Source organism: Zerene cesonia, chromosome 11 (genome assembly GCF_012273895.1).
Source record: "Zerene cesonia ecotype Mississippi chromosome 11, Zerene_cesonia_1.1, whole genome shotgun sequence".
Classification (NCBI taxonomy): domain Eukaryota; kingdom Metazoa; phylum Arthropoda; class Insecta; order Lepidoptera; family Pieridae; genus Zerene; species Zerene cesonia.
The window spans coordinates 1,617,363-1,635,634 of NC_052112.1; the positions used below are offsets into that span (position 1 = coordinate 1,617,363).

Genomic DNA, 18,272 nt, shown 5'->3' on the forward strand with positions numbered 1-18,272 from the left:
TTGGATAATAATAACCAAGACCTGAGAAAGGACATAGGATAGATCTTATCTCGAAAATCAGAACGAGTATTATGCGGATGTCCTTTTTACTATACGAACGCGTTTCCAAACGTTCATGGGCAATGGTAGCGTTTACCATCAGTCGATCCACCATTGCCAAAAATATTCAAATGTACTCACCAGTAGGACAGTCGCATTCGTACCGCAGCTGGTCCAAGGGGGTGCAGCGTCCGCCGTGCAAGCATGGCGACGGCTCGCACGGCACGTACTCCGCGTCGCAATCCCGCCCCGTGTACCCCGGCTCACACACACAGGTATAGGACCCGTGGGTGTTGAAGCACCGGCCGTGGTGGCACGGCCCCGTGCCGCTGGAACATTCCACAACGTCCTCAGTACATCGCGAGCCGGTGAAGCCCGGCGGGCAGACGCAGGAGTAGCCAGCGGCCGTTGTATTGTCAGCGACGCAACGGCCCCCGTTCCGGCAGGGCTGGGAGGCGCAGTGGTCCTCGTGGGAGCATTCGTCGCCTGTAACAAGGATTGGAGTGAATTTCTTAATATATGAGCTATATAAATAACGGTTCCATTTGTTAACTACTAGACTAGAAAGCATACATAACATAACTAGACTAGAAAGAAAAATAAGAGGAGCATTACGTCATCATGTGATTTTAGATAAATCCACTCACTAAAAAGCTTAAGCAGATAATTTGATCGTCTACGTTATCTACCGTACAGAAAATTATAATAACATAAATTAGGCTATCGAAACTTTGAGGCAAAACTGTCACTATATAAAATACACGAACGTGTATATAATCTAGTTTATTCCTTGTTTGATCTGAGATTAAGTACAAACTCTTATAGATTAAGTCGGACGAACTGCCCTGTGACTGCTGAACAAAAATTAAATTTGTTGCCGGCATTTCATTTCAAGCAATTTAATAAAACTTCACAAGTCAATATACATAAACTTTACCATAAAACAGGACACCAATGTATCGTTCACATAATTTATATTCAAATCCTTGATTGGTCTACGTGTGAAATTTCTCGAAACATTGGTACAAAACTATCGCCCATTCATCAATGTGATATGCTTCATTGGTATTCATTTAACTATAAATTTGAATATCTCATTAGAAAGACAATATTATGTCGACTGAATTTATGTTTGAGGAAAACGGTAATTATTTATAATATCAGAACGAATTCTTCTTTAATTGCGCATTAGTTCTTAGAACAGTAGCAAGCTAGGTTTATTATTACAATTTAATTAAAGTCGTAGAATAATTAAGTTAATATAATCTTCGCCAACGCCTATTCAAATATTAAAGCTTGTATTTATTAGTAAAACTTACATTAATCATATTTTGATTACGTGAATGAAAAATTACATAAAATTTGTTTAATTAGATGGAAAGCTTCCAAGCTAACATCTTATACCATACCTTTAAAAACATTATTTATCGTTATTCCTACACCAACCATACTATATCAATATTTCTATAAAAAATAACATCAAAGCGCATGTTTTTATCTCTCATTTCATCATTTAAAGCATCACGAAATATTCCGTCGCAAACAAACCATATCATCCCAAGATTCACTGATTGCCCAAGCACAAAATTCGTCACCAATTGCTATACTGGTACACTAATCAAGCAAACACGCTCAATTAATGTCTGTTTGCTCTGCGCGAGTGTCCGATGGAATTAATTGATAAGCAAATATATTGAGTGAGGAATGCTTGTATTTTCACGCGCGTTTTAATTTCTGGTACTTGCTGTGTAAATGTTTGATTAACGACACGATGTATAGATTAATTGTCTACGTGTGTCTGTTTATATTTCTGTTCATATTTGCTATTTGAGCAAATTACTATATATAGGCTATAAAAGAGATTTTTTATAATTCTCAACTGACTTTAAAATTAGTAATAATTTTGCATCTAAACAGCTGCGAAGGTGCTAAATATAATAATAGCCATACTACATTATTGAACTTTGACATTATGGTCAAGAATTATTTATTAATGTAATCGTTAATATTATAATTAATGTAATCGTATTCTTAACTGTTAGAAAGTCCTAAACTAAAAATACAGCACAATTCTGACATCGAAACAGACATTTAAGCGTGATCATTTAATTACCAGTTTACAATAACGCCAGTAATCAACAATTATCAAAGCTTTCATATCAAGATAAAGGAAAACGTTTATTTAATTACACGAAGCGAACAAGAAATTCCGTTGGTTAGTATAATTGCTGCTACATTGGGGACAGATTTGATTAACAAACGAACTACGCAACGAGTATAAAACTATATATATACGGATAAATCTTATTATTGCTACAAGGCTGAATATACTGCAAGGTAAATCATATTCTTTGATAGAAGTAACATAGAGTGGGTACCATGTTTTATTTCACAAGCGATGCGTCCCAGCTTCGCCCATCCTATGTCCTATCGTACTTAGAGATCACGGTTTTGAAATCTTTCCGTATATCTTGATTTTCGCCCCGGCTTGGCCCGTGGTACAGATATAGCCTATGCCAGTGATGTTGCAGCTATTAACGGTGTATGAATTTTTGAAATCGGTCCAGTGGTTTTTGCGTGAAAACGTTACAAACATACAATACAATTGTTATTTTTAACTTAAGTTTAATATGAATTGTGTTAATACCATAATTTACTAACTTTAAAAAAGGTTGTACGCATAATTCTGCATTAAAATGCAACAAAAAAACGAGACAAAGAGCTATTCCACTAGTTCACATAATCTTTTTTTAATAATAAGGAAAACCTTAAGCGACAAGGTAATCAAAAATAGTTCTTAGTGAAGCAGAGCAATGAGATACGTAAATTCTTTAAGGCTTACACAAGCTTCCACCTGCAGCGTAATGAGTATCTAATAAAGAATTAAACTGTATTATATATTAAACTATCTTATAAACCGGTGTTATATTGACTGCAAGTTACTAAGACATCAAAAATACGATCAAGCATTGTTATTTAAGGATAACAATACACCATACTGCATGTATAAAATTACCTATAGTTATTACAATTTGCAGGTTTCAATAAGGATTATGCTTACTGTAAATATTACAAATGCGAAAGTGTTTTCATTTGTTTGTTTCTTTGTCTTCCTTTCACTTCGGACGGGGCTATTTCAAGAATTTTGTGTCTGCAGATAATTTCTGAAGAACAAAAAGAGACTCAAATGAATGAGAAATCTCCAAGATTCCCAGAGAATTTCATTCAGAAGATCCATTAATGTTTGTGCATTTAAATCGCTCAAAAATTTATAATTTCCGACAGATGGCGCTATAATAAAAATGTGACATGTATGCCGACTCCTTATTTGCCACCACGCGAGCGAAGCCGCGGGAAACAGCTAGTTATGTATATTGCAGTGAACTTTACAAGTATACATGTAATAATTTTTAGTTGCATTTTAAATTCAAAATTGATCTCACCACATACAGATTTGTATATATGAGATAGAAGCTGCGCCACGCGGTTTCACCCGCGAAAGTCCGTATCCCGTAGGAATATCGGGATAAAAAGTTGCCTATATGTTATCCCAGTTATCCAGCTGTCTACATACCAAATTTCATTGGAATCGGTTCAGCAGTTTTTGCATGAAAGAGCAATAAACACACACGCATCCTTACAAACTTTCGCATTTATAGTATTAGTAGGATTAGTAGGATCATTAAAATTGCCACATTTCTAGTAGTCATAAAAACGCTAGTACCAGTGTAACCGTTGGCTTAGCCAGCAGAATATGATACAATCATATTTCAAACGAGATTGCTATTATAATGTCACTTACAAAGATTAATTGAACGGAGGTAGCGAATGCATCGAAGGGCAAAGTGCATGTCTGATAACATCGCATTAAGCTTGGTTATTATGTAATTGGACAAACGAAATGATGTTATATGATAGGTTCTGACGTTGGTAGTGAGATGTCTAATTGCTTTCTAAGAGATGACTTAAAGAAACGATGGGCGAAGGTCGAAGTGGTAATAATTAATTAATAATAAAATATTACCATTATATAATTCTACCACCGTATAGAAAACTGAGTTCTTTTTGACAAAACAATTAAACTATTTCTCAACTAGAAGCTCGTCCCGGCTCCGCCCGGATGTGAAGATTCCTGTTTTGTCCCAAGGGAGCATTCAATCGGGATAAAAAGTATCCTATCGCTCAAGTCAGCTCATACCCGGTCTGTATCAAATTTCATCAAAATCAGTAGTTTCAGCGTGATTGACGGACAAGCATCCAAACAAACAAACTTTCTCATTTAATATTAGTTTAATATAGTGTGATGTGATTTATCTCTTTTTAAAACAAAATAACTTAAGTTTATCAAAACAACCAATGCTCTATTTAAAATAACGTAAAAACAGTTCTTTATTATAAGATCTTCCGATACGTTGTAACTTACAGCTATATAATTGTCAGTTACTGGATATCTCGTTATTTTTTATTACCACTTAAATAGCAATGTATTGTAGTATTATATCAGCAAATGCAACAAATTAATATACATTCATAAAGGTCTTGAATGAAACAATGACCACGATATATGAATGAATCATATCCAGTTTACGCATGTATCGTACTGATTGAAATATTTATTAGTATGTATTAAAAGTACGTTATATTGATTTATACATTGTAGTTGTAAAACGAAACGAGAACAGGGATATCACACTATCACACTAATATTATAAATATGTTTTTGCGTTTGGATTTTTGCCCGTCAACCATGCTGAAACTACGAAACCGATTTTGATGACATTTGTATACAGATAGGGTATTAGCTGACTTGGGTGATAGGATACTTTTATCCCGGTTGAATTAAGGTTGTCTGGCAATAAAGCTTGTTTTCTTTCTTACTTTGGATGCTTCTTTGATATGCAAGCGGTGCTGGGTCGAGCGTTTAGTGTGTAAAATAAATTTAATAAATGGATAATTTTAGAGTTACTTATAACGTCAGTTTTATATGATGAAATTATCGACCTGTTTGGAGCAAGTCTCTGAAATAAAAATAAAAATTTTTAAAACCTAAATCATTATTAAAATATCTACATATAATAAAGAGGCAGGCAGTTCATACCAGTATATCCAGGCGGACAGTCACACTCGTAACTATGCAGCGACGTCAGCCTGCACGTGGCTCCGTTCAAGCAGGGTGCAGAATCGCAAGCCGCTGGCACCCGTATCTCGCAGAGCGACGCGCTGAACCCGAGGGGGCAGTCGCAGGCGAAGGACGGAGGGCCGCCGCCCACGCCCGGCCGCACTCTGCACGAGCCGCCGTTCTGGCAGCGAGGGCTCGACTCGCTGTGGCAAGGGTTGAGATGCTGGCAGAATTCGCCGGCGTAGCGCGATGTGCAGCTGTAACGAATTAAATTAATTAGATTAATTGTAATTGATTGTAAATGTTTATAGATATATATCTGAAGTTTTGGTGGATAAATTATAACTGACTAGTTTTCCGCCCACGTTTCTCCCGTTATTTGATTGTAAATGTTTATAGATATACTAGCTGCACCCGGCAAACGCTGTTCTGCCTTACTCTTATCGTTTAGTGGTATGAAAAATAGATGTTAGCCGATTCTCAGACCTACCCAATATGCTTACCAAATTTCAGAGGAATCGGTCAAGCCGTTTCGGAGGAGTATAGAGACTAACATTGTGACACGAGAATTTTATATATAAGATATCTGAAGTTCTGGTGGATAAATTATAACTGACTAGTGTTCCGCCCACGTTTCTCCCGTGTTAATGGAAAATGCAGTCTTTACACGCATAGTTACCGTTCGCGAAGGATTTCATAGATTTAATGATAAAAATATATCCTATATCCTTTCTCGGGTTTCAATCTATCTCTATATAAAATTTCATCGAAATCGTTTTAGAGGTTTAGGTATGAAGAAGAGACAGACAGAGTTACTTTCGTATTCATAATATTTGTAGAGATAGAGAACTCAACTAAAATCAAAGACATTGCTTTTGCTTTCACGCTTATAAGGTTATAACTTATTCAACTAATATTACAAATGCGAAAGTTTGTATGTGTATGTGTATGTTTGTTACTCTTTCACGCAAAATCTATTGAACTGATTTTATAGTATATAGTATTTTTGTCTTTGCGTAGAGATGTCGCATCTTTATGCGTCCTCTATCGCATCTATCACGGGGAGTGCTCTGAGGAATTGTTTGGAACGCTGCCTGCTGCTGAATTCCACCACCGTCCCGCACGTCACAGGCTGAAATACCATCCACACCACCTGGACAGCTGGCGATCCTCCACGGTTCGTTTTAAAAGAAACTTTTTGCCTCGTACAACGGAAATTTGGAATCAGCTTCCGCATGCAGTGTTTCCAAACATTTACGATATGGGGACCTTCAAGAAAAGAGCATACTCCTTTCTCAAAGGCCGGCAACGCACACACCATACCCCTGGTATTGTGGGTGTAACTGGGCGACGTGGAGCACTTAACATCAGGTGACCCGTCTGCTCGCTTGCCTGCCCTTTCACATAAAAAAAAAAAAAAAAAAACTTTCGCATTTATAATATAAGTAGGAAGGATAATGGCAATTCAACTACTAAACACTAAAATAAAACCCAATAACTAAAACTCTCAGCAGAACACTACCTAGCCACAATTCCAGCTACCTACGTATGAGCAATTTAATCTAAGCCCCTATTAAACTCCAGCTACCATACAATGTACACGAGGCCGGCCCTATCGCCGGACGTCGCCAATAAATAAAGCAGATACGTAGGACACGACTGTGTGACATGCGCCCGCGCACCTTTGTATTGCGGGGGATTTTTACGTCCCTATAGCTGGATAATTAAATTTTGTTTGTGTTTATATGGTATGGGTTTAAAATTTATTATGATATGGTCTTAAATATATGAAACGGATATATTTCTTAGGGAAATCATTCCTTGTATTATCTTTTCAATAAAGATAACTTTTTATCCTGATATTGCTACGGGATACAGACTTGAGCGGGTGAAACCGCGGGGCGCAGCGTGTCTATAAAACCTCAGTTCTAAAGAGCAATACTTCAGGGTATATCATTACCATGAACCAACCAAACAATACGATTCACAGGATCAAGGATGACTTCAAAACCTTCATATGTGAAATGTATTCCCCTTCAAACGTATCACTGATTCATACGTCAGTCAAGATATGCATATATCCATCTCTTTTTGACATCACTCCGATGGATGCGACAGAAGACGTTGAAATATACCACGAACATGCATGTTAAAATTTTGTTCTATATTGTTTGTTACTAGGTGAAATTTCAATGCCTGATCCTCGATGGTCGTGAATTTGTTAAGGAAATTTATCATTGTATTGTATACATTACGGAGTTTGTTCGGAATTTAGATATGTTGATATTTTATTCCCAATATCAACCGCCATCGTACCGCCTAATTTTATGCACGCTGAACAGCAATTATTTGCATAGTTTATAGGAATTATGACTAACAACATTAAAAAAATTAATAAAATGTCCATAGATACTCAATAAGTATCAAATTACTTTACTTCATTAACGAGTCTGGTGTTAATTACCTTGTAAATGTGTAATTATAAAATCTGATACTGCACTTCACGCGCCGCTATCAAAATAACGTCCTACGCTATGTTTTGTAAACTGATTTTAATCTCAGTTCCTTTCGTTTAACAGTTCATTGGACTACCATAATTCATACTAGGTTAGTTAAAGGTTTAATTTTAACATTATATATTATTAAAATATTCGGTATTCAGAGTATAATCATGTTTTCGAGATATAATATATTATAGTCAAGTCAATCAAGGTCAAGTGTTTTATAGTTTTTAATTTAAATATTTCATTTTAATGTGATGAATCTAAGAATATTATGTTACGGTTAAATTTTAAATCAAGCAATCTTCAGCATCCAAAATTTTAAACCATATTGTAATATTAGCGTCAAAAATATACCGAATAATTCAATGGTGGTTTAGTACTTCGAAATGCAGACAAACCTTTCCAAGATTCAGTTGGGAACCTGTATTTTGAAGCGTGGGCGGCTCACGATGTCTCACACCCACACTCTGACCTCGGCGAGAGGGATATTTGTCCTGAACGCTATGATGCTTTCCATATACCTACCCCTATGATAGCAATTGCATATAATACGCTGGTTTCATTACTTTGCTATCTAGTTTTTTATCTGAACTGAAGAGTTTTTTAGATAACTAGCTACGCCCCGCAGTTTCACCCTCGTAAGTCTGTATCCCGTAGGAAAATCGGGATAAAAAGTTGCCTATGTGTTATTCCAGTTGTCCAGCTGTCTACGTACCAAATTTCATTGCAATCGGTTCAGTAGTTTTTGCGTAAAAGATTAAAAAGCATACACACATCTTTACAAAGTTTCGCATTTATAATATTAGTAGTAGGATTAAATGTTTAATTGGATTTTTAATTGCTAATGTTTACGCTCTTTTATTGTTATTAAGTAGTGCTTGAATAAAGTAATTGACGCGCTAAAATCCGCGCAAAAAACCTATGTAATTTTTCCAAAGAATTTCATCTATAAATAATCTTAAAAAATAGTAAGAGCTTATCTATAATCCTGCAATTCAAGGCGATCGATGATAGCTATAGATTTATAGGATGCCCTATAATGAAGATTTAGTCCATCGTTATCCCAGGACAAAAGGTGGATCATTATTAAAGATAATCGTCTCCAGGTAGCCGGTGTCATCTTTTTGCGCAGACGCTTCTTGGCTAGAATTAAATGCCCGTTTATAAGCGATATGATTGCCGTAATAGTGGCCAATTATCATTTTGTATATTGTCACGGCGGTGACGTCATTGATTCCAGGTAATTGTGGCGTAAGTGGAAGGTAGAAGGAACATTGAACGAAATATTTGGAACGCTTAGATTTTAAGATTATAAATCACGCGGATATTTCAGGTGGCGAAATTACATGTATTTAAGGACGAATGGACGAGTCTCGAGAAGGCATTCAGGCAACATGGTGCGTATCTTCCCTTTCTAGAATATATCAGGAGGCCCATATCCTTTTCTTCACCCTTCCCAGTTCTTTCCTTTATTCCTCTCATCAATCTTTTCCTAATCCCTTCCCAATTAATGTCGGCAATCCATTTGTAGAAGCGTTAGGTCTGCAATTGGCCTTACGCCTCTCCAAATGTTCATGGGCGGTGGTTGCATCAGGCGACCCACCAGCTCCATTGCCGACTATGCCATAAATCATATCGACTATATTATCGAAACATTTCTGCTTAGAATATGACTTCGAAAACAAATAAAAATCCACTGTAAGTACATAGAAACTCATTGTAACATGAGTTATATTCATACAGAACTATGATTCCATTGTACCCACAATAACCCAGCAGTAATTTAATATAAACACGGTTTATCATCAATTATATTAACATTAAACACGACATTCTAGCCCTACCTTTAGTTCCGTTTCAGAGCAATAATTTATGTTGTCCGACAGGGGATCCCATGTCGTGGTGAACGAACGTAATAAATATATACTGCTTGTAACTGTTGCGTTATTTGATATAGCCAGGCAGAACTTCTAGGCTAACGTAGGTTCGGAAGACCTATAGCCTGTGTCCAATATGCCTCATCAGGATAAGTGATTTTAGTTCTTCCTTGTTATTTTTCCTTTTATTTTTCCTTCTTATTTTTTTTTATATAGGAAGAAGCGGAACTAAAATTTTAGTCTAGTGTAAATTATTACAGATTTTTGTATAGTGTTATTCAGATATTGCGATTTTCTGAAACATAGTTTTTCCATATCCATACTTGGGATAGGCATTTGCTGTAATGTATTAAATACCTTGGGTTTGGACCAGTAATATATCAAATATTGATCATATTGCATGCACATTGTTTAATCATAAGACACGAATACGAAGTACCAAGGACCAAGAGTAGCTACTCAGTGTTATTTACATAACATTGCCCAAACCATCTTACTGGATAAGGAAAAATTCCAATAATAGAACCACAAATCCTGCAACGGAATATGAAAATGAGGCTCAATGCAGCACTGGACATCACGTGGCAAGTTCCTGGAAGCGCGCATGTCGCGGCCTATCTGATGCGCATGCGCATTACTACACATGCGCGGGGCTGGGCTATCGCGACTATCAGCTTTATTGGTGTATAATTAAGATGTAGCCTAATTAGGGTGAATGCGTGATTGTGGTAAAGCTATAAATCTTGATTTCTGTGGATTGATTATTCTAGTTCTTTTTATCAGATCATATGGAACTTCCTTAAAATTTTTATAGCATGTGATTTAATATATCAAGGCCTTTTTTTACACTGAATATAATTAACGAACCTATAGAAGTTTAGTATAAAACATAGAAAGATTCCATGAAATTTCCATGTTTTTATCAAATTTTGTGATTTATCCAAAGATATGGCTAGGATACCGTTACGGAAGACGCATAAAAATGTCATATGAGTTTTTCTCACTAGATGGCTCAACCAGTCTAGTTCCTGTGGTCATTAGGCGCATATGGTCTTACAGTTAGTCATTGGAAAAAGTACTATAAGGACATATGACGGAATATATACGGAATCTCACCGTTGGATATTTCATCTTTCCTGGTTGCGATGATAATAAATTCAAATATTTACGTCAACTCTTCATAAACAGTATCAAAATTTACTTACGAAGATCTGTGATCGATCGCAAAAGGTGTTAGTAAAAACAACACTTATGCGTTTTTCAAATGCATATGTCAAATAATAACGATCTGTTTTATATATGGAGCGAATTTACGAGATCACACGGGTATTGAATCGCCGTTAAAGCAGTTCGGTTGATTCTATCATGATTATATATAGAAACATGCAAAATATTTAGTGGCAAACTCTTTAAGTCGTATTCATCATCGTAGTTCCCATGATAAAAATATAGTTTGTCAAATTAATAGTTAATGGAAATGGAATTTCATATCTCATAAAACTAGCATATATTCCCGTTCTACCAGTGCTCGTAAACGCTACGATATTAAATGCAGTTCCTGCTAGCAGAGCCAAATGCGTTTCCATTCGTTCTAAATTCTATCACCATTTAAATCCTAAGCATCTCGTGAATGGTTCGTAGCGGTAACCTGTATATGGTAATATGAACTAGAGTCGATACTTATGAGCTGTTATTTTTATGTTAATCGCATCTCAGTGTGGCCTGCCGTAAACCTCTGGTTGATAAAGGTTGGTCGATTGGGATGATACTTGGTATTGTGGATTAATGGCAAATGGCAATAATGTTTGGATCATTTTTATGATATTTTAATCTGAAAAAATTATATCTAGAATTTTCGATTGTTTACACAAGCCTCGATGTTGCCTCGCTTTCGACTCCATTACCCTGCCTTAAACATAGGCACTCTATGGGCCATTAAAACATCCGAGAATAAACCATTTGATATACTTTACCGCCTGTATACAACAATCCTGACCCTGGAATTTGTAAGGCTATATGTAAAGGTCTAAAGGATAAGCGTTGAAACTTATGGGCCTATAAACCGCGCGGTAGCAGGCCGGCGGATTTTACGAGCGCATTGACGTACATTGCTCCTTTGTAAGCATTAAATATGTCCAATTAAGCGGAACCGGCAGCAATGTAAACAGAAGTTGGCGAATTTGTTTTGCGAACATGTACTTATATTGAGTCGTGCTACATTGAACAGGTAAGAGTATAAGCAGAAAGGTTTTTAAGTGTATGTAAATATTATCGGAGGCGTTTTTATGTGAATTATTATGGATTCACGAAAGTATCATCAATAAAATAAATTATAAGTAATTTACTTCGGTATATTTGCTTTAGGAGACACTAGGAGAATTAAACAGATAATATGTTCCATATCAACATCAAAACCTAACACTCTTAATCAAAAATGTATCTTAAATAACCCGATTTAGAAATCAAATTTGAGCTACTGCAAATACGCAACTTATCAATGTTATGTAAAATATAAGAGGCTTTTTTTATATGATTAACGCAAAGCGAGCTCTTATACTAATATAATAAACGTGGACAGATTTAACCTAATATATATATAAAAACAGCTGATGGAATCTGTATGACATTTCATAAAGAGATACTTTATAGGCTGGATAAGCAAATAGGCTATTCATAACTATTAAAAACGCAAGTGACGATGCGGTTTTAATAGTTTTTCATAAAAATCTTCTAAGAACTTTCTAGAAACACTGGATGTAGCCAATGCAAGCGATAAAGGCCTTGCGATTCGAAATGCGATAAGCTATATTGATCCTACAGAGCTTGGGGCCATTATAATAAATATGATGGCTTTGTATCATATTTATTGGGTTGGATAAATAACAAATATTATGTGAAACTGACTGTGAATTCATCCGTGTTATAAAACAGTTCTTTGTTTACATATACATAGGTTTTGTTTGATATTATTATTTTATTTAAAGAACTTATAGCACTCAGGAATCCCCTACACATCTAAGGGCTTTTTTAAACCACCCCCGTAGTTCCTGTGATTGGCGCGATTAAAAAAACAGAATTCGTAATTTTGTTATAATAAAATCGCATTATTTCGGTTGTAGTTCCAAACGAATATAAGTCGAACAACACAATGTTTATAAAAAAGCCAACTGCTCAATAATAAATGATGTAACTGCGACAGAACTTTCACAAGTTTAAAGATTATAAGTAAATAAAAGATTTTATACGAAAAAAAAAATATCCTAGATATATAAATAGAATAACATCGCGCTCAAAAATCAACATTGTACACACATAAATATCAAAGGTCGAGAAACAATTCTACATTCGAATCGGCCCGTTTGTAATAGGAACTGCAATCTAGTTAAATTTAGGTGTGCCGCGATTGGCGGACGCGGGCCTGGGCGGGGCGGTAGCGGGGCTGACCTGAGGTTATCTAGTGTCCTTTGCGAGTGTTGCAATGCCTAATTATTGCGGTTAACCGATGGCGGGAAGAGATCTGTCAGATTTGAATTTGGAACAAATCAAATTTTTTGCTCGAACTATGGTCACAGATTTTATAGGATTGATAAATAAAGTTTACCACTAAGGAGGCGCAATGATGAAAGTTTGTAAATAGTTTTATAGTAGTCTTTAGTTTAAATTATACGGTTTTTATTGACATGGTATCTGAGATCCAATATCTAACTAATTACATGGTCGTCTAAATTAAAATGTACAATAAAAATATAAAAATACATATTCAATAAAATCTGGTAGGTAATATGAAACGCTTTTATATAAAATAAAGGTCAAAGTGTGATTATTCATACAATAAAACATTGATACTAAATATTCAATTAATGCAAATACTATTTGAATATCAAATTCCATTCCAATATTTTTGACACAGAGCATTTCCTAAATAACAAAAATTCTGATATTTTTCTAATATTATAAACATGAAAGTTTATGAGAATAGATGTATATCTGTTACCCTTTAAAATAAAAACCATTGTACGTATTTTGATGATATTTGGCAGTGATGTAGTTCTATTATCAGAAGAACACATAAGCTAAGGAAATATGTTTTTTCAGGTGAAAGCGCGGGATTATTAGCTGTATTAATAATAAGAAGTGAAACAAATTAAATTTATTAATGTACATTGAAGCAATAGTTATTTCTTGTTATCTGTTGTCACAATAACAGTTTAGGAATGAAAATACGGACATTCAGAACTAAACAACTCACGATAGCTAGCATATTAACGCACCTTGGCCGAGGACAATGGCTTAGAAACAAGTATTGTTCATTTATAACCAGTATTATTTTATAATTAAAAACAACAATGAATTATCTAAATGATATTCAAATATTTAAGCTTCAAATAAAATAATTAATTCAAGGAACATCGAAAAGACTATTTTCAAAACAATTAATTAGGCACTTTTGGATTGTTGTTTTAGAAATTAAAGACTTTTTAACGGATTTTAAATGCGATTTATTCATTGTACTATTAAACCGACGTTTCGAACAATTTACAGCGAGCGTGGTCACGGGGACTCTTTTGTGACTCTGACCGTTGTGTTTTGTCTTTCAGAAGCACAGAATGTAGGTATTAGTTTGAACGCGCTAATCTCAGAAACAGCTGGTGCGATTTAAAACTTAAATAATCAATTTATAAAGGAAAGCTTTTGGTAATATAAAATCTTGTACGGGAGAATCTATGGGGCACAACTAGTATAAATTTGTTTTTTACAATTTTGCACGACCTCAGAGCTCAGTCTAGATATTATCTTCTAATAGCAGCCCACTAATTGATCTTATATATCCAACACAGAGGTTATACGCAAAGAAAATATATAAATAAATAAATAAAAGATCTTTATTTTGCCAAAACATACCTTACGTATCTATGTACATAGCCTCCTAAACTAGAAGGACTCTGTATTTATTTATTTATTTATTTAACTCTTCAACAAGATTGTACATAGAAGGAAACTTAGAGATAATAATAACGATGATTAAAATAAAGTGTACAATTTGTTTGGCGGCCTTATCACTTAGAAGTGATCTCTTCCAGGCAACCACGGTAAAAGGTAACGAGCATACTGCTAAACTATAAGCGGGACGAAAAACAGATACTTTTAAACATTCAATATATCTTAAGAGCCAACGTATCTGTATCTTTAAAGCCAATCATCATCATCAGCCCATACATGTTCCCACTACTGGGACACAGGCCTCCTATGAGGGTTCAGGCTATAATCCACCACGCTGGCCAAGTGCGGGTTGGCAGATGTCGCATGTCGTCGAACTTTTGATTCTTGGACATGCCGGTTTCCTCACGATGTTTTCCTTCACCGTTTTAAGCAGTGGTGATGTTATCCACATTTGCAGATAAATTGAAAAATCAATTTATTTCCTGCACGCTCGTCCGGTCTCGAACCCCGATTTATCGATTTTGAAGTCCGAGGTTCTCACCACTGAGCCACCACTGCTTAAAGCCAATATAGAACTCAATTTATTCAACCACTATAACCTCGCAGCGAAATCATTATCAAATCGATGCAAGTTCTGAGATAAAATCAACTTATGAATTTAAATATGGGAAATGCTATCGTAAATTATGTTTTTATGCGCTGTTTATTGGGACCTGCTTTTCATATAAGGGCTTAGAAGAACGTGTAGGGCTAGGACGATAGTATAAAAGGTACACATCAATAAAATAGACAGTGATTGAGGCTAAGATGGACTGAAGTAATTGGCTCGCAGTAATAAAGTTAAATGTATTACAAAAAAAACAAATTTTATTCTATAGATAAAAAATAGCGAAACAAACATAAGGAAAATAACACTATATTTCGAATATTTACTAGTTAATGTTTCTACGATTAAAACGTCCTAAACGTTCATTTAGTAAAAAAGTAAAGAGAATCCACTAATATTATAAATGCGAAAGTTTGTAAGGATGTATGTGTGTTTGTTACTCTTTCACGCAAAAACTACTGAACCGATTGCAATGAAATTTGGTACGTAGACAGCTGGACAACTGGAATAACATATAGGCAACTTTTTATCCCGATATACCTACGGGATACGGACTTACGCGAGGGAAACCGCGGGGCGCAGCTAATATTTATTATAGATCAAGCAAGCAAGAAATTTTTCAAATCGATTTTCTGAGATTAGCGCGTTCAACCCGACAAACAAAACTCTTCAATATTATAATATTAGTACATTTTAGTTACATAGTATTTATCAAACAACAAACGCTAATAGAATATAACATAAGCCAGATATTTCGACACCGCTTTACAAAGTCGAAGCAGAAATTAAGCAAGATTATCAAAACAGTCTTAAAGGTAAACTCGGGTAATATATTAATGTTAGAGATAAGCGGTGCAATGATCAAGGTCTAATCGTGCGAGCGCTATCGATTGTGTGGACTTTAGGAGAAAGGGAACAGGCGGCAAGGATGTGAACAGCTGTTAACACTTGAACCATTTAACGTTATTTTTGGTGGATTGAATAACCTTCCAAAGAGTGTCCTTTTAATTAAGTAAAGTTGAAAATTACAATACTGTGCGTTTATGTTGTATTTTTATATATAGCCGCGATCAAAGTGCAAATTAGAGACCAATACTTTCATGATTTTAATATGAGGATTTAATGTTTTTCTGGTGCGTAGTAGGCTAGACAAATTTTACAATAACAATTCATATCTGAGATTGAAATCTTCGGATAAATATTTAAGTGTACACTCTAGGTATAACACCTAAAACGTTTTAATAGTTTAAATAATGCACAAACGCGTCACTATCAGCGCACGCGTCCGCACCGCGTTCCCACGCACGCATACAGGCGCGCGCCGCACGTGTGTGCGTCGGTGTGCGCGCAGCTTGCGTACCGCCGGACGGCGGGTATTTCTCTTTTTGTTATAGTCCAACATTTTGAGCTAAGCAAATATGCGGAAAAAACATCACCTGTGTAATTCTGTCTAGTCTTTATTATGACCGCACTTCTAACAGTGGATTTATAGCGATTGTTTAGAACGAATTTTCTACTAGCTGGTTCACGTATGAACACTGAATTATACCATCAACATCCGTATTTGAAAGTCGCGTGTCATTCAGAGGTTGTTGATTGCGCCTGTTTTATTTTCAAGGCTATGACATTGGGTTTTATGTCATACATCGATTGTGTGATAGACAATGGGCGGTCGTGTTAATACAATTACGTATGAATAAATCCGTTTCGAAATTAACTTTGCGTATTAGCAGCACAATTAAAATTCATTTTGCTTTTTTGTATGAGGTTTTAACAGCGTTAAGGGTTGCCAAAATATGCTTTTTTAACTGAGATGTATAAAATTGTTTTGCAATACAAAAAAATAAAACTCGCTATCGCTACGTCATGAAATTATCCCACAGGAACTGTATTTGAAATAGACGCTTTTAGCAAAAACTCCCCTGAGTCTACCGTTGCGTGGAAGAGGGGAGTCTATGTAAGGAACATTCGCATTTATCGATATGTTAAAAATCAATCAACTTGAATGCATTTTTTTTTAATTTCAATAATGTGATCGGAATACAAATAAACGTATAATACAAATAAAAATCTAGCTATATTAACAAATGAAAACACATTGAACTCTATATAATTAATAGAAATTTGATATATCTTTCTGAAGCACACGCAATCTACGTTTTACATATTATTCTATACTAAAATACGGAAAAAATTGTTATATATTCAACATATTTAATGCTGCGATGATAAACATTAAGACAATATTTTTAACGCGTGTTTCCTACAAGTTAACAAAAATTTATAGTGAACTAGCTGCACCCGGCAAACGCTGTTCTGCCTTACTCTTATCGTTTAGTGGTATGAAAAATAGATGTTAGCCGATTCTCAGACCTACCCAATATGCTTACCAAATTTCAGAGGAATCGGTCAAGCCGTTTCGGAGGAGTATAGAGACTAACATTGTGACACGAGAATTTTATATATAAGACTAGCTGCACCCGGCAAACGCTGTTCTGCCTTACTCTTATCATTTAGGGGATTGAAAAATAGATGTTGACCGATTCTCATAGATACCGGATATGCACAAAAATATTCATCAAAATCGGTCAAGCCGTTTCGAAGGAGTATGGCAACGAAAACTGTGACACGAGAATTTTATATATTAGAGATATGCTAGCTTTGTTTGTGGTATCAAGTCACCAGCAAGACATATCTACGCATGAACTTAACATATAGAAGGTTCATTGTTCTTACGTGTCGTGGGATCACATTTTATATCAAGTTTTAACGGGAACCGCGCACTGTGTACGATGTGTTTGATTACATCTTAATTCTGGGTAAGTTTTTATTTTGAGTGCAATATTACATACTGCGTAATTTGACTTGATGTTGACGTGCGAGTCATATAGCTGTTTTGAAAGATTTACCTGGTTATAAAGACTAGAATGAAGAGGAAATGTCTTCACTTTTATATAAACAGAAATATAACAAGTAGCTCTAGCTTAAATTAACAATAACAATAACAACTAGTATATTTATTTATTTATTTATCTACACTAATATTATAAAGAGGAATAATTTGTTTGTTTGTTTGTTTGTAATGGATAAACTCAATACCTACTGGACCGATTTTAAAAATTCTTTCATCATTAGAAAGCTGCAACTTCGCTGAGTGACATAGGCTATGTTAACGTGCGAAGCCG

At 35.3% G+C, this 18,272-nt stretch overlaps 1 protein-coding gene across 1 annotated transcript in view; it reads right to left on the reverse strand.

Moving 5' to 3' along the window:
• Positions 1-18,272, reverse strand: part of LOC119829982 (neurogenic locus Notch protein) — a 127,421-nt gene that overhangs the window by 44,904 nt on the left and 64,245 nt on the right. Inside the window, exons 3-4 of the mRNA XM_038352770.1 lie at positions 5,138-5,415; positions 181-525 (exon numbers count right to left, since the gene is read on the reverse strand). Of these exons, the coding sequence (XP_038208698.1) occupies positions 181-525; positions 5,138-5,415 (623 nt within the window). The remainder of the gene's footprint in view (positions 1-180; positions 526-5,137; positions 5,416-18,272) is intronic.